This window comes from Choloepus didactylus, chromosome 22 (genome assembly GCF_015220235.1).
Source record: "Choloepus didactylus isolate mChoDid1 chromosome 22, mChoDid1.pri, whole genome shotgun sequence".
NCBI classification, from domain to species: domain Eukaryota; kingdom Metazoa; phylum Chordata; class Mammalia; order Pilosa; family Megalonychidae; genus Choloepus; species Choloepus didactylus.
In genome coordinates, this window is record NC_051328.1 from 44,246,857 (window position 1) to 44,262,757 (window position 15,901).

At 59.5% G+C, this 15,901-nt stretch overlaps 2 protein-coding genes across 12 annotated transcripts; one reads left to right on the forward strand and one right to left on the reverse strand.

The window, feature by feature from the left end:
- Positions 1–979: 979 nt before the first annotated feature.
- On the forward strand, positions 980–7,552 carry CDK10 (cyclin dependent kinase 10). Of its 10 annotated transcripts, none has more exons than XM_037815527.1 (14): positions 980–1,104; positions 2,974–3,046; positions 3,740–3,811; positions 4,247–4,349; positions 4,456–4,537; positions 4,827–4,894; positions 5,307–5,359; positions 5,465–5,534; positions 5,817–5,876; positions 6,135–6,241; positions 6,324–6,463; positions 6,708–6,760; positions 6,901–7,011; positions 7,239–7,529. In XM_037815527.1, the coding sequence occupies exons 1-14, from the start codon at positions 1,018–1,020 to the stop codon at positions 7,474–7,476; spliced, it is 1,317 nt and encodes a 438-aa protein (XP_037671455.1). In that variant the 5' UTR covers positions 980–1,017; the 3' UTR covers positions 7,477–7,529. The 10 variants fall into 10 exon arrangements, 9 of the variants coding, with proteins under 9 accessions (XP_037671455.1, XP_037671462.1, XP_037671456.1 ...); XM_037815534.1 differs by having other exon boundaries at positions 6,135–6,258; positions 7,239–7,379; XM_037815531.1 differs by having other exon boundaries at positions 984–1,066.
- Positions 7,522–11,399, reverse strand: SPATA2L (spermatogenesis associated 2 like). Of its 2 annotated transcripts, none has more exons than XM_037815536.1 (3): positions 11,319–11,399; positions 10,899–11,202; positions 7,522–9,358 (listed from the first exon to the last, which is right to left on the reverse strand). In XM_037815536.1, the coding sequence occupies exons 2-3, from the start codon at positions 11,199–11,201 to the stop codon at positions 8,447–8,449; spliced, it is 1,215 nt and encodes a 404-aa protein (XP_037671464.1). In that variant the 5' UTR covers position 11,202; positions 11,319–11,399; the 3' UTR covers positions 7,522–8,446. The 2 variants fall into 2 exon arrangements, with proteins under 2 accessions (XP_037671464.1, XP_037671465.1); XM_037815537.1 differs by having other exon boundaries at positions 11,323–11,393.
- Between the last annotated feature and the right edge of the window lie 4,502 nt (positions 11,400–15,901).

The window sequence follows — 15,901 nt, forward strand, 5'->3', positions numbered from 1 at the left end:
TTTGCTGAAACAGAGGGCTGTCCTCACCCAGGACTAAGCCTGAATGCCGCCTCCCCCTTGCACCATTCCCAGCGGCACCCGGCACAGATGACGCACTCAGATGCTTGCTGGAGGGCACAGCTCTGGCCCAGGGCATCCCCTCTCACATGGATGACTGCTCGCACCCCCATGGGTTGCCCTCTTCGTCCGCTGCCCCCCCAGCCTATCCCCAACATGGCCCAGAAAACGTCCCTTCTCTGTTCAAAGTCCCCAAGGCTCCCACCTCACACAGCTCGGAGTCCTTAGGAGGCTCTCAGGGATCCACTCCAGGGTGCCCAGGACATCACCTCCCACCCCTTCCAGACACGCGCCCTCCCTGCCGGCATCTGCCACTCCCCGCACTGGAATGCTCCTTCCCGTCTGTTCTCTCCCCGCGTCTCCTTCACAGCGAGGCCGCCCCGGCACCCTACTTAAAATGCACCCTCTCCAGCACTCCCCATTCACGCCCGGCCTCCTCGTCTGTCACGGCACGGGTAATCCTGTGCGCTGCCCGCCTCCCCGCTGGAGCGTACGGGCCGAGCACACCCCCGCCGTCCATCCCTCCGTCGCCGCGTCCCCGGAGGCCCTGCCCAGGCCCAGGGCCACCCTTCCCTTTAACGCTTGCCGCCCCCGGCTGGAGCCCAGGCTCGCGTCCCAGACCCCGCCCACCGCCCGCGCGCGCCGCTCTCCGGCCTCCTTCTTTTTAATTTTAATTTTAAAGTAGTTTTATTCACACACCGTACACTCCCCCAGCGTGCACAGGGGATGCTCAGTGTAACCACAGAGCTTCTCGGCGCCCAGGCCGGGGACAGGGGCGCGTCCTTGAGGTCACCGCCGCGCCGGACCCTGCGCACTGGGAGCGCATCCAGGAGCTTTGGTTTCCCCGGGTTCCCTTGGAATCCGTTGCTAAGGCGCGCACGCCCCGGAAGTAGGTCGCGCGCCTGCGCCGAGGAATCCCGTCTGCGCCTGCGCGCACGAGGAGTGTGGCTGGCGCTCGGCATGGGGGAGCCGGAGCCGGAGCCGGAGCAGATCCGTCTGAAGTGTATCCGTAAGGACGGCTTCTTCACGGTGCCTCCGGAGCACAGGGTGCGACGGGGAGCCGCTCGGGGCCGCGCTGTCCTCGCCAGCGGCGCGGCCAGGCGGAAGCACGCGGGGCTCTCAGGGTCGCGCTGCAGCCGCGCGCTTTCCGGCGCGGGCGGGAACGACAGTCCCAGAGTTCCTCGCGGCGGGCGCGGAAGCCGGCGGCCGGGTTGCTTGGTCGCTCGGAGGCCCCGGGTCCCGACTCGGGACGGGGTTTGTGGGGTTCCCTGGTGAAGCTGGAGGCCAGCCTCCTTCTGGGCTTGGAGCAGGGTCGCGCGGGCTCCGGCAGCGTCCGGCCCGGCTCGGCCCGGTGCGGGGCCTCTGAGTGTGTTAGCGTCGCTTGGTCCCATCACTTGCCCCGTTGTAGAGACGGGCGGACAGTCGCGTGGGACGCAGGCTTGGACCCTGGCGGCTGCGCTGTGTTTTCTCTACTCGGGGACGTGCAGAGAGCCCAAGTCCCTTGTCCCGTGGTTGATAGAGCAACAGGAGCCAGGCTCGGGCCTGGGCTGGTCACCGTGCATCAGGCACGCGGGGGTGCTCAGCGTTCAGAGTCCCAGGGCCGGGAGTGGGGGACCCTGCTCTCGGCAGGGGCCAAGGACCGACCCGGACAAAGAGGGTGCAGAGTGCGGCGAGACATAACAGCGACAAGGATTTCAGAGAAAGGAATTGTTTTCGGCTAGAGGTCGTGGAAAATTTTGTAGAGAGGGCAACATTTCTGGCTCAGGAAGTGTGGCTGGATTTGAACCCAAAGAGAGGAGGAGCGACAGGAGCAAAGTCGGGGAGAAGAGAAATAGAGGGTATTAGGAACCACAGGAGCTGCACTGGTGTGGACAGAGATCGTGAGAAGGGAGACTATGGCAGGGAAGAGAGGTCGAGGTGAGACCATGAGAGAGCATCAGTGCCAGGCCACGTAATTCTGACTTGATTTCCTGGGTGTCAGGAAATAATGTGATCTGTGGCGGGGGTTGGTAAGAGAAGGGAGGTAGCAGTGCTGCAGGTGCTTGAGACCCAAGGAAAAGTGCTTATTGGACCCATGGTCAGTCAACCCACCTGTGAATGCACAACATTTTGAAGACATATTAGGGTGCTGGCCATCTGCTGGAACAGAGACCCCCAAATACAGTGGCTCAAGTAAGAAGGGGCTTTATTTCAATTTTCCCTAACATTCCAGAGAGAGGTGCTGTTTTCCATGAGGTGGGACAGACATTCCAGTTCCCTCCTTGTCTCCTTGCTCCATCTGCACATCATCCAAGCTCCAGCCTCCCTCAGAGGGCAGAGAATTGCACAGCCCCCAGCTTTCTTTGATCTGGGAGTCAGTGTGCAACTTCTGCTCACATCCCATTGGCCAGGGTCTCATTGCACGGTCCCACCTAGCTGCAAGGGAGGCTGGGGGATGTGGCCACCAGCTGGGCCTCCCCGTTCCATGGGGAGTGTTTCATAACCCACAGAAAGAGAAATGGATGTTGGGGACATTTAGCACCCTCTACCAAAGAAGTGTTTCCAGTGTATCTGGTAAATACTTGACAGAAGTTGCTGGGCCGTTGCCATCTCCCCAAGCACGGCCTAGACCATTGCTGCTCAGGAGACTCTGCATCTCACACGTAGCAAGCATGACTGAGGAACTGTTTTTAAGTTTACTTAATTCTAATTTACTTTAATTTCAATATCCACACAGCTGGTGGCTACGGTTTTGGGTATGGTTAGGTCATCTTTGATGTTTCACTGGTAGCATCTGTGGCCAAGTACTACACCTGCTTTTTCTGTGTGACAAGGCCCCAGTGTTGCCCCTCAGTACAAATCACGTGTGAAATATCCATCCTCAGTTGTTTTGTTAGCTGCCAAATGCACTCCACTGGTACCGCCCGTCTCTTTCAGCTGGGACGATGCCGGAGTGTGAAAGAGTTCGAGAAGCTGAACCGCATTGGGGAAGGCACCTACGGCATCGTGTGTGAGTGATCAGGGAGAGCAGCCTGGAACTGCAGCTCGAGGGATGACACATCTGGGGCAGGGGGCTGTGTTTGAACAGCCACTGTGGTGGCAGGCGGAAGCCTGTCTAAGGGAACTTTAATTCCCGGTGTAATGACTACAGACTTCCCAGCTCATCTGAGTAAACATGTGCATCAGTTGGCAGCCACTGGGTGCAGATAACTGTCACAACCCTGAAATGCAGACTTCCCAATGCAGCTGTGACTTGCTGCGTGTCATTATCCCAGATGTCTGGGAGCCTTACAGTGCAGAGCCTTACAGTGCAGTGCTGTGGGAAGCCAATAATGCACACAAAAAGGGGGCTATTTCTCTAAGCAAAGTATCTTAATTTGCTGTTAGAATGAGAGAACACAGAGCTGGGGTCTGTGTGCTGACTCTGAGAAGGAAAACCTAAAGAGACTTGTTGGGATGTGCTTCTGAGAGGCTGGCGGCCAGCTCCCCGCCTTACACAGATGGACAAAGCCCACAGAGCAGAGCCAGGTGCCTCGGGCCTGTGCAGTGAGACCTCCCAGTGGGGGCACAGGTGCAGGGGCGGGAGTCGAGGCAGAGAGAGAAGATCCTGAGCAGCTGTTTGGCTCCTGTGGCGCAGGCTTAGGAAGAGGGCACTGGTGACCGGGGCCAGGATGGAGTCCACCCTGACGTGTCTCCATTCCAGATCGGGCCCGGGACACCCAGACAGATGAGATTGTTGCTCTGAAAAAGGTGCGGATGGACAAGGAGAAGGATGGTGAGTTGGGGTGGAGGGGCGGGAAGGTGCACGTGGCCCGCACGCTTCCTCAGGATGGAACCTCCAGGGCTAAGTGGGGTGCGTCCCTCTGCACTCACCTGAGGGCACCTGGAGGGCTTCCCCTGCACCCAGCGGCCTGCCAACCTGCTGCTCCAGCTCGTCACCCCGACTTCCCGTTTCATAGGCTGAGTTGGGCCCCCTGAGCTGCAGCCTGGTCTCCCTGCTCCCCTCCCCCATCACTGCCAGCCCCTCTGCCTGGAGCACCCCCCACACACACACTGCTGAGGACCCCTCATCCTCTCTGGCCCCACCTGACCCTCCCCCGACAGGGGCCTTCCCCTCTGCCCAGCTCTGGGCCCCCACGTGCTCCGCATGCTGCCTGCAGTGGGGTGTGTGCGCGCACGCACGCGTTCTGAGGGCTGGCTGTCCTCGCAGGGATCCCCATCAGCAGCCTGCGGGAGATCACTCTGCTCCTCCGCTTGCGCCACCCCAATGTGGTGGAGCTGAAGGAGGTGGTCGTGGGCAACCACTTGGAGAGGTGAGCAGCCCCTGGCCCTTGTCAGGCCCAGCCAAGCCCACCCTGCCCTCCCTCCGTTGAGGTGCAGAGGGGGAGGGGCGCACACACCTTGCTTGTCTCCTCCCAGCATCTTCCTCGTGATGGGCTACTGTGAGCAGGACCTGGCCAGCCTCCTGGAGAACATGCCCACGCCCTTCTCTGAGGCCCAGGTGCGGCGGGGAGCCCTGGGTTTGTCTGCAAGATGCACGTCCTGCTGCATGTCTGTAGCAGCCACAGCCCGCCAGAGCGTGTAGTTCTGTGAGATCCCATGGGTGACGTGTGTGCCTGCTGCACAGCTCCTCCTGCCTCGCTGCAGCTGGACATGCCACCTGGGGGAATGGGGGGGTCAGTCCTGCTTTCCACATGTAGGAAATGCTTGGAGCCTGAGGCTGCTGTGGGGTGGTGTGGACGTGGTGCTGCACTGCCCCTCAGCCCACAGCTGCCCCCACCTCTGTGCAGGTGAAGTGCATCGTCCTGCAGGTGCTCAGGGGCCTCCAGTACCTGCACAGGAACTTCATCATCCACAGGTGGACAGGGCTGGGGGTGACCTGCTGGGGAAGGGCTGGCTCCCGACAGGTGAGGGGTGAGGGGCCAAGCTGTCCTCGTCAGGCTGTCCAGGAGAGGGGCAGGGGCGGCCACAGCGCAGCAGGAGGAGGTTCTCTAACTGCTCGGTGGGGAGGTCAGATCTGTTTGGGGATCCCCATGCCTGTGAGGTACAGGCAAGGCCCTGAGAAGGTCTGCGGCACAGAGGCGCCTCCTAGGAGCCCATTGTGTACTCCTGGAGGGGCGAGGCTGGGGGCTGGGGCGAGGGGCGGGACAGGCCTCACCCCCTGGCTCCAGGGCTGCGAGGGGCCTGACAGAATTTGAAGCCAGACTGGTCAGCATCGCTGTCACCATGGTGACCCCATAGCCCTGACTGCTTGCCCCTCCTGCCCTCAGGGACCTGAAGGTCTCCAACCTTCTCATGACGGACAAGGGCTGCGTGAAGACAGGTGGGCACTGCGGGCACCTGGGCGGGGTCTGTGTGATGCTGCCACTGGGGGGATACACTGGCCACCCGGGTGACCGCACCCCTTCTCCCTCTGCCCCTGGCACAGCGGATTTCGGGCTGGCCCGGGCCTTCGGAGTCCCAGTGAAACCAATGACCCCCAAGGTGGTCACGCTCTGGTGAGTGCCTGGGAAGTGTGGCAGGATGCCAGTGGAAGCTGCAGAAGGTCCCAGGTGGCATTTGCATGGTGGGGACTTTGCGCATCCTTGCAACGCGGGGCTGGGAACTGTGGCCTTAGTGGTGGCCAGCTGGTCCTGGGCCCGCAGTGCCAGTCAGCAGAGCCAGGTGACTCACCTCTGCCAGGCCTGGCTTGGCCCCGCATGGCTGCCCCGAGCTCCTGTCTGTAAAGGGGCTGGCGGTGGGGGGCCGGGCTGGCAGCGAGGAGGGTGCTTCTTGTGCAGGTACCGAGCCCCGGAACTGCTTCTGGGCTCCCCCACCCAGACCACCAGCATCGACATGTGGTGAGGCGTGCTGTGGGGGGGCTTCTGCCCTTGGTTGTCCAGCTTAGCCCTGGGCCCTTCCCCGGGCGGGGTGGGGTCTCTGCCCCCCTCCCAGCTGGCTGGAGGGGCAGTCCAAGGGGAAGTGTCAGAACTTTGCTTCGGGTTCCCAGGCCTCAACTGTTCCCTGATGCAGGCGGGGGCTGCAGGGGGGTGGGGAGGGCACTCGGCAGAGGCTGTGGGGGCTGAGCAGGTGCTCAGGAGCCCTTCCCCCTCCCTCAGGGCCATGGGCTGCGTCCTGGCCGAGCTGCTGGCCCACAAGCCGCTCCTCCCAGGAACCTCCGAAATCCACCAGATCGACCTGATCGTGCAGCTGCTGGGGACACCCAGTGAGAACATCTGGCCAGTGAGTGCCTGGACACCCCCGCCCCACCCGGCCCCTCGCTGGGTCTCAGCTTCCTGCTCCCACAGGGCTTCTCCAAGCTGCCGCTGGCCGGCCAGTACAGCCTGCGGAAGCAGCCGTACAACAACCTCAAGCACAAGTTCCCCTGGCTCTCGGAGGCCGGGCTGCGCCTGCTGAACTTCCTCTTCATGTACGACCCCAAGAAGAGGTACTGGCCCGGCCCGGGGCCTGTGAGGGCGGACGCCTCCGGGTGGGGGCCTCAGAGCCGACTCCGCTCGAGGGGCTCTTATGGCACGACTGCCCCTACCTGCCCTGGGGTTCTGGGCCCCAGACCCCTTGCTTGCCACCCCCCTCAATGTTGGGGAATGTGCTGTCCCGAGTGGGAGGTGGGGGTGAGCATGCGAGGGAGATGGGAGCCTGTCCCGTAGGCCAAGGGGCCGTCGATTCCCTAGGGCGACAGCTGGGGACTGCCTGGAGAGCTCCTACTTCAAGGAGAAGCCTCTGCGTGAGTCCCCCCCCGCCCCGGGCCCCCCGGGCCGTCTCAGACACTGAAGAGCGCGGCTCAGGCCCTGGTGTGTGTGGGGGGGGGGGGGGGGGGGCTGGGGCCGAGGCCCTCGGAGCACTGAGCAGGCCCCTCTCCTGCAGCCTGCGAGCCAGAGCTCATGCCCACCTTCCCCCACCACCGCAACAAGCGGGCCGCCCCTGGCCCCACCTCAGGTGCCGAGGGGCCAAGCAAGCGTGGCAAGCCGTGATGAGGTAGGGTTTTCAACTGGTCCTGGAGGCCATTCTCTCTGAGGTGTCCAGGAGTGCCAGATGCCACCATCTTGTGCCCGCTGTTCCCCCCCAGGAATGGGTAGGATGTGGATATGCCAGCAAGCCTGGGGAGGGCTCCCTGCTGCTAGACGTGGGCCACGGGGTGGCTGCAGCCCCTCGTGCTGGTTCCTGCTGCTGATTGGTAAACCCAACGCCCTCCTCCCTGCCAGGTGGACGTGCCGGGGTCATTTCAGCAGGATGCCGGCCTGGGACAAGCAGTCCCCAGAACTCTGCTGTTGTCCCCTCAGTCACCTGGGGCAGGAAGGGGCTGGGGGCACCCCAGGGCAGAACCTGCAGGATGCAGGGTGCAGTCTGGAGTCTAGGCTGCGACAGACCCTGGAGACGGTGGTGTCAGTGTCACGTCCTGGCCGTACACCAGGCCGGGGACCAGAGACTTGTTGGCGCTGAGAACAGGGCTCCTGGCACGGAGTCCGGGACAGATAAAGGCTTCAGCAGTTTCACTGTTGTTTAATGTGTCTTTGAGGTCCAGACCCATGACCCATTTGTGGGGTGGCGGGGGGTGTTGGACAACAGCAGCAGGCACAGCTGAGTGGGGTGCTGGTATAGAGGCCGCCCCTCCCTGCTTGTGGAAGCTATTTTTCAGGGAGCAGCCCTGGAGCGGCTGCCTGCCCCTGGGGAGCAGGGCCTGCCTGGACTCCACTTCCGGCAGCAGGTGGGCGGGAGGCCCCGCCTCTCTCCTGCCCCGACGCCCTGGGCTTTGGGGTCTTTGAGTCTCTGGGCTGGGGAAGACCCCCTTCTCCTGCCTCCCAGAGCCCACAAGGCCCAGAGGGGGACAAGGGCAGCAGTGGGGGCTGGCCTTGCTGGCCCTGTGCTGTGGAAAGGAGGCAGCTGGGGTTATGGTCACTGGTCACCCCCCACCTGGCTATGACCTGGGATACAGGTGCCTGGAACTGGACCTGCAGCTCACACAGCGCCTCTGATGCCCAAGAGAGGGGCTGGGGCTCCCTGCCGGGTCAGCCAGGCATGGCAGAGCCCTCTCCACCGGCCCCATCGGAGCCCCAGGGCTAATGTGGGCTGCAGGCCTCTGAGGTGCCTGGTGTTGGAGCCCACCGCTCGGGTGCTTGGAGAGAGGCAGGGCACTGACAGCGGACTGTGGGGATGGCAGGTGCCCAGGACGGGGCCACTGGGGTCCTGAGGTGGGAAGGGGCCTTTGCAGGGACAGATTTGGCCTGGATGTGCTCGCAGGATGGCCCTCTCACTGCCACCCTCAGGCGGGATCCGGGCACTGAGGACTTAGGGCGGCGCGCCCGGGAGGAGGCCTGGCTTCCGGCAGGGGCAGGAGTCTCCGCCCCTCCTGCCCCATCCGCGCGGGGGCCGGGCCGGCCGCCGGGAGGCGCCACAGCAGCTGCTGCCGGGTCTAGGGCCTGGCGCGCGGGCCGCCGTCCACGAGCAGCGCGTCCACCTGCGAGCGCTGCAGCCAGAGGCGCCGCTGGGGCTCGCCGCCGAGCGGGTGCAGCGCGTGGCCGCGGCGGCAGGCGGGCAGGGCGGCGCAGTGGGCGGCGTGCAGCTGGCGGCAGGTGGCGCAGCGCAGGGCGGGCAGGGCGCCGGCGGGCAGGCAGCTGTGCGCGCGGTACCCTGCGGGCGGGGGCCCGTCTCCCCGCAGGCGCCGGGGGCTGGCCCGCGCGGGACTCCCGGGGGCTTCGGGCGCGGCTAGCGCCCCGGGAGGACTCAGCTCCCGGCGCAGCGACACGAAGGAGAAGGGCGCGGGCTCGAGCTCGGGCGCCAGCTCCTCCTCCAAGGCGCCATAGGGCGGGCTATCGGCCCGTGGCGGGTCGGTGCCGGGGACCTCCCCGGCCGGGCCCCCGGCGCCCCACACTTGGGCGCTCTGCTCCCAGAACGGCGCCGCGTACAGGCCGGCGGCCTCGGGGCCCTCGCCCTGCAGGGTGCGGTACAGCTCCAGCGAGGGCCCGTAGGCGGCGGGGGCGCCCCGGGGAGGCAGGGGCGGCGGCGCTTCGTCGCGGGCCAGCCGCTGCTGCAGCCGGACCACGCAGGAGGCCACGTCCCCGCTGGCCCGGCGCGCCCCCAGCAGCTCCTGGGCTGGGAGCACGCTCGTGCCCAGCTGGGCTAGGACCTCGCCCAGGATCTCGCACTCGAGCCGCAGCGCAAAGCAGCCCAGGGCCACCTGCACCAGCTGGCAGGCCGGGGGTGGGGCGGCCACCGTGAAGCGGTGCTTGTCCTTGCGCACGTAGCCCATCTTCTGGAAGCTCTTGGTGAGGAGATCGTCCGACAGCACGCCCTTCAGCACGTGCACGTAGCCCCCGGAGAAGGTCTGTGGGGTAGGGACCGGTCAGCAGCAGCCACCCTTCTCCCGGCGGGATGGACGGGCGTCCAGGGGCCCCGCGTCCCCGCCTCAGCCACTCCCACCCCGACCGAGAGGGCAGCGTCTCAGCTGCGGCTCACACACAACGCTCCAGGAGCTTTAGGAACATTTAGAGACGCCACCCCCCACCCCTCCCCCAGAGACTAACTGAATTACTTGGGGCTGGGTACAGGCATCAGATCGTTAAAGATCTAATTTAAAAAAAAGCTAACACAAAGAATTGGAAAAGCTCTTGCCTGGAGACCTCTCACTCCCCTGCGCCCCCTGCATCCCATCACCTGTCACCCCTTGTAACTAGTCTGGGATATGCCTTCCAGTGTTTGTTTATAGGAACTTATTCTTTCTGACTTCTCTTATCAGGCTGCTCTGTCTCCAGAGCAGAGGGCTTTGCGTTTCATGGTTACAGCTGTGTAGTTTACACCCCATGGATGAAACGGTGGTGCTGAGTACAGCTCCCGGGAGGGTCTTGTGCCGCTGGGCCTAGGTGAGGACCCTGGTCAGGTGCCTCTCCCAGCTCGGTGCCTGCTTGTCAGGCTCCTGCTGCTGCCCGCTGCTCACGGCCCGCCTCAGCCCCAGGAGGCAGCCCTCTGCTTGTGCTCCTTTCAGAGGAAGAAACTGGTTCAGAGATTAACTTGCCCAAAGCCACACAACTAGGACGAGGCAGGACCGGGGTCGCGCTCCACGTTGCCCAACACCAAGGTCTGCGTGCTTTTCTCCCTCCCGTGAGCACCCCAAGGGCAGGGCCACCTCCTGCTCCGTGGCCCCAGTGCCAGGAAGAGCCGCACTGCGCGGGCGCATCGCACCCTCCTGCATGAATGAATCAGGGAATGAATGAATGTCCTGGAACCGCGGGAAGCAGGCAGGGGTGGAGCGGCAAGTTCCGGTTCTCACTGCCACAGAAAGGCTGCCGCTGCCATGGCAACCGACGGAGGCGTACCTCGCCCACGTGCACGATGACGCCACTACCCTCCCCTGAATCAGCTCCGGGCGCCTGCGGCCCTGTCGGTGCTTTCAGTCTGGCAGCGACCCTGGGTGGTCCAGGCTGGCCTGGCCCCGCGCGCAGCCTCTACACCTCCCATTCGCCGGAGGTGAATGAAGTCGGTGGGCAGGCCCTTCCCCCAGGTGGAGAGGGGCCCCTCCAGCACCTACCTCACATCCTCCCAGCCTCCGCCTCCCCGTCGATGGAGGCTCAGGAAGACCATGGGGTTTCAGGTCCCTCCCCTGCGCCTGTCCTAAGATTTCCATGACAACCCGGGCACTAGGCCACTTTGGGGAGGACACCGGCACAAGATCTAAGAGGCGGCCTCTCGCCCGCCCTTGTTCTCGGTACAGGGAGTGGCCGGGGGACCTCGGCCGGGAGCTATCTCCAAACCCCGGGTTCCCCAGCGGTAACCCCAGCAGCCTTCCCCCGAGGTAGTCCTACAGCAGCGCGCAGGGAAAGGAGCCGAGGCCCCATCGCTGACGGGACCGGACGCGGGGAGGCGCCCACCTTGATAGTGGTGAACTCCTTCCTCCAGGGCAGCAGGTACAGGTGCACGGCGGCCAGCTCCAGCAGCTCGAAGGCGCGCGCCAGGCCGCGCAGCGCGGGCGCCAGGTCGGCGCGGCCCCACAGGCCGTCCGTGAGCAGCGCCAGCGCGTCGTCCTGCAGCGCCCCGTGCAGGTCGAAGTCCTCCACCAGGATGTGCCAGAGCACGGCGCGCAGCGACGGGTCCCCGCACACGGCCGCGCGGCCGCGCCGCAGCTCGCGCTCCAGGCACAGGCGGTAGTCCTCGGACAGCGAGCTGCTGCCCATCCTGGCGGGCGGAGGGGGCGTCAGGGACCGAGGGCCCCCGCCCGCAGACCCCGCTCCCGCCCGCCAGCTGCGCTCCGCTCGCCCGCCCGGCCGTGCCGCGGCCCCAGGAGCCGGTACCTGCCTGTCCCTCGCAGCCCCGCTGTCGCCGCGCCCCGCCGGGCCCGTCTGCCGGGAGCAGCTCTGCCCACGGGCCGCGGCCGCTGACGGCATGGGGCGGGGCCTCCGAGGACACGCCCCCTAGCCCTAGGCGCGCTTTAACGGGGATTGGCTGCGAGGCAAGACGGGCGTGGGGTGGGCGGGACCAGCGGGACTCGCCGGCGGGGCGTGCGTGCGCGGGGCGGGGCGTCGGGGCCGGCGGGCCCGGCACGTGCGGCCTCGGAGCTGCGCTGCGGGCGGGTTCGCGGGCCGCTCGCCCCTGCCCCGCCGGAGCGTGCTCTGTGCGCGCAGTGCCGGTCGGGGCCGCAGCCCCCGGGGTGGGCAGGGGGCCACCTCCTCCTCCCCGGAGCCGCAGCCCACCTGCCGGTTCCCGACGCCCCTGTCAGCCCCCGGATGGTTACGGGAGTTTAATTTATAGCCCAGCAGCGCCCCCCGGAGCCGTCCTGCTCGCCGTCGCCGCACACGGAGCGCCTTCACCTGCGGCTTCCTAGGCGCAGCCTCGGTGCCCGGGTCCAGCCCTGCTCCCAGCCCCGCCGCCCCGCCGCTCCCTCCTCTGCTCGGCACGCTCAGCCCGGGGCTCATCGGCCTTCGGTCCCTGCGGGGCTCCCGGTCCTCCCCGGCCAAGGCCGCCGTTTAATGTGCTGCTGGGTTCGATTTGCAGGTGCTTTGTTCAGGATTTTTGCATCTACACTCATCAGAGAGATTGTTCTGTAACTTTCCTTCCTTGTAGTATCTGTATCAGGCTTTGTTGTTAGTGTGGTGTTGGCTTCATAGAACTAGACAAGCAGTGTCCCCTCCTCTTCCACCTCTTGGAAGCATTTGAGCAGTATTGGTATTAATTCTTGCAATGATTGCTAAAATTTTCCTATGAAACTATCTGGTCCTGGGCTTCTCTTTGTCAGGAGGTTTTTTATGACTGATTCAAACTTTACTTGTGATTGGTTTGTCGAGGTTCTTCTATTTCTTCTCAAGTCAGTGTAGGTTACTCATGTGTTTCTAGGAAATTGTCCATGTCCTCTTAAGTTGTCTAGTTTGTTGGCACATAGTTGTTCATAGTATCCTTTTATAATGTTTGTTATTTCTGTGGGGTCCGTGGTAATGACCCCCCTGTCATTTTTTATTTTATTCATTTGCATCTTATTTCTTTTTATCTTTGTCAGTCTGGATAAGGATTTGTCAATTTTATTGATCTTCTCAAAGAACTAACAACTTTTGGTTTATTGATTCTATTGCTTTTTTGTTCTCCATTTCTTTTATTTCCACTCTAATCTTTGTTGTTTCCTTTTGCTTCCTTTTTGATTAGTTTGCTGTTGTTTCTCTGGTTTCTCCAGGTCTTCAGTTATGTCTTTGATTTTAGCTTTTTCTTCATTTTTTATGTAGGTTTTAATGTAGGGCTATAAATTTCCCTCTCAGCACTGCCTTTGCTGCACCCCATAAGTTTTGATATGTTGTGTTCTCGTTTTCATTGTCTCGAGATATTTACAGATTTCTCTTGCAATTTCTTTTTGATCCACTGATTGTTTAAGAGCATGTTGTTTAACCTCCATGTATTTGTGACTTTTCCAGTTCTCCAGCTGTTATTGACTTCCAGCTTCATTCCATTATGATGGGAGAAAGTGTTTTGTATAATTTCAATCTTTTAAAAATTATTAGGACCTGTTGTGTGCCCCAGTATGTGGTCTATCCTGAAGAGTGTTCTATGGGCACTTGAGAAGGATGTGTAACTTGCTGTTTGGGGTGCAATATCTGTTAGGCCTAGTTCATTTATCATATTATTTAGGTTCTCTGTTGCCTTATTGACCCTCTATTTAGATGTTCTATCTATTGGAGAGAGTGGTGTGTTGAAGTCTCCCAATATTAAGGTAGACTTGTCTATTACTCCTTTCAGTTTGACAGTGTTTGCCTCGTGTACTTTGGGGCATCTTGGTTAGGTGCATAGATACTTATGATTATTATCTATTCTTGGTGAATTGCTCCTTTTATTAATATATACTGCCCTTCTTTGTCTCTTATAACATTCTTTTTCACTTAGAGTCTGTTTTATCTGATATTACTATCGCCACCTCAGCTTTTGTTGCTGTTACTTCTTGCGTGGAATATCTTTTTACATCCTTTCACTTTCAACCTATTTGTATCTTTGGGTCTAAAATGAGTCTCTCCTAAGCAACACATATAAAGATCATATTTTAAAATACATTCTGCCAATCTGTGTGTTTTGATTGGGGCGTTTAATCCACTTACATCCAATGTTATTATTCTAAAGGCAGTACTTACTTCAACCATTGTATCCTTTGGCTTTTATTTGTCAGATCCTGTTTTCTATTTTTTTCTCTCTCTTTATCCTTTTTGTTACCCTTAGTGCTAATCTTCACTTCTCTATTCTCCTTGAGGCCTTTCTCTCTCTCTCTCTCTGTCTCTCTTTTTTTTTTTCCCCAGCTGGCAAAACTCACTGTACTATTTCTTGTAGGGCATGTCTCTTGTTAATGGACTCTCTCAGCTTCTGTTTATCTGTGACTATTTTAAACTCTCCCTCATTTTTAAAGGACAGCTTTGCTGGAAAGATAATTTTTGGCTGGCAACTTTTCTCTGTCAGAATCTTAAATATATCATACCAACCCTTCTTGCCTCCATGGTTTCTAATGAGAAGTCAGCACTTATTGTTATTTGTGCTTGTATGTGGTGAATCACTTTTCTCTTGCTGCTTTCAGAATTATCTTTATTTGGCATTTGTCAGTCTGATTAATATGTGTCTTGTAGTGGGTCTATTTGGATTTATTCTGTTTGAAGTACACTGGACTTCTTGGATTTGCACACTTATGTCCTCTATAAGGGTTGGGAAATTTTCAGCCATTATTTCCTCAACTATTCTGTTTGGTAATTTCCCTTCTCTTCTCCTTCTGGGACACCCATAATGCATATGTTTTTGTGCTCTGTGTTGTCAGCCATTTCTCTGAGACCCTGCTCAATTTTTTCCATTTTTTTCTCCATTTGTTCTTTTGTCTGTTCAAATTTGGTTGCTTTTTCTAATTCATTAATCCTTTCTTCTGCCCCTTCACACCTGCTATGTGTTTCTCTAGTATATTTTAAATTTCATCTATTGTGTCTTTTATTTTCATAAAATGCTATTTTTCTTTGTATGCTTTCAAATTCTTCTCTGTGCTCACCCAGTGTCTTAATATCCTTTATCTCTTTAGCCGTCTCCTTGAATTGATTAAGGAGATTTGTTTGAACATCTTTGAATAGTTGTTCTAAATTCTGTGTCTCCTCTGACTTTTTAATTTGTTCCTTTGACTGGGCCATATCTTCCTGCGTTTTAGTAGCCTTATGATTTTTTGCTGATATCTGGTCATCTGATAATCTTGATGGGTTTATTCTGAAGGTCAGCTTCTTTCTCTTGTCTTGGATTTTGTTGTTGTTTGGGTTTGTATTAAGCATCCTCTTTGACAGCTGGGTCATCAGTGTTTCCTAGACAGAATAAGCCTGGGCATTGTGCTGGGGAATAGACTAGATCCAACAGACCCTAGAGACTGGGTCAGGAAAGAGGAAAGATGCCCCAAAGCCTTTATTTTGGCTCTCCAGGGCTGTGTTTTCCTGTCCTTCCCTTCAGATGGCACTCTTTGGAATCTATTCCCCACAGCCCTGGGAAAGCAAAGTATTTTTAGCCCTCCGCTGACTCTGCTTCTGATGTAGTCAAAACAGTGGTGCAGCGGTGCCTGCCCAGGATGGACTGAAGCAGCGGGACCCAGCAGTCTAAATTTTCTGGCTAATACTGTACTAGATCAGTACTGGTCCATGCTCCCCTCTGTTCTTGGGGAGAAGGACTTCAGCAGCCCTCGCAGTCCGCAGTCACCTGCCAGGCAGGGGCCGAGCCGGCCGGAGGCTGCTGGCCTCGGGTGTGGGATGAGCCTGGGGCTACGGCTGAGCGAGTCATACTCCGTTCCTCACCGCAGTTTCCAGTCTCTTTCTCCTGCTCATCCCTGGAATTGTGTGCAGCCCCATGGTCTCTGGGACAGCTGTTTTGGACAGTTTCTGCCTGTCCACAGCTGTTTCTGGGAGGGGAGTGAGCCCTGCAACTCCCTAATCTGCCATCTTCCTGAAAGTCAGTCTGTATATGTTCTTATAAAGTGTATCAGCTCTTTTGCGTACGATTTTAATTTTGCAGGGACGGTACCCTGCTATGGCTCTGTATCTCCTTGTGTTCCTCAGTTTCTATACTCTGTGCTGTTCAATGTCGTGGTCCCCCTCCCTCTCCTGAACTGTCCAGGTGCTTGCAACCACCTGGACCCAAGTGGAGGTGACACCCAGTGACTTCTGCAGCTACATAATGATGCTGTGCAATCCCACCTAGCTTTTGAGATACTTCCCTCTGGAAGCAAAGCCCAGGCCTCCCTGAGGGGCCCTGTGGTCACTGTGAGAGCTATGCCAAGTCCCAGTGACAACCAGCCCCAACGAACGCATCTTCAAAGGAGTCCAGCACTGCTTTAGTTTCCCCAAGCTGCAAGCTGCCCCAGGTGACACTGGGGGGCCCTGCCTGAGTGGAAGGT

Coding starts and splice junctions, on each gene's coding strand:
- CDK10 (XM_037815527.1), top strand. CDS start 1,018: ATGGGGGAGCCGGAGCCGGAGCCGGAGCAGATCCGTCTGAAGTGTATC. Junction 3,047..3,739: donor AGGCACCTACGGCATCGTGT/GTGAGTGATCAG, acceptor TCTCCATTCCAG/ATCGGGCCCGGGACACCCAG. Junction 7,012..7,238: donor GCGTGGCAAGCCGTGATGAG/GTAGGGTTTTCA, acceptor CCTCCCTGCCAG/GTGGACGTGCCGGGGTCATT.
- SPATA2L (XM_037815536.1), bottom strand. CDS start 11,201: ATGGGCAGCAGCTCGCTGTCCGAGGACTACCGCCTGTGCCTGGAGCGC. Junction 9,359..10,898: donor AGGAGTTCACCACTATCAAG/GTGGGCGCCTCC, acceptor CCTACCCCACAG/ACCTTCTCCGGGGGCTACGT.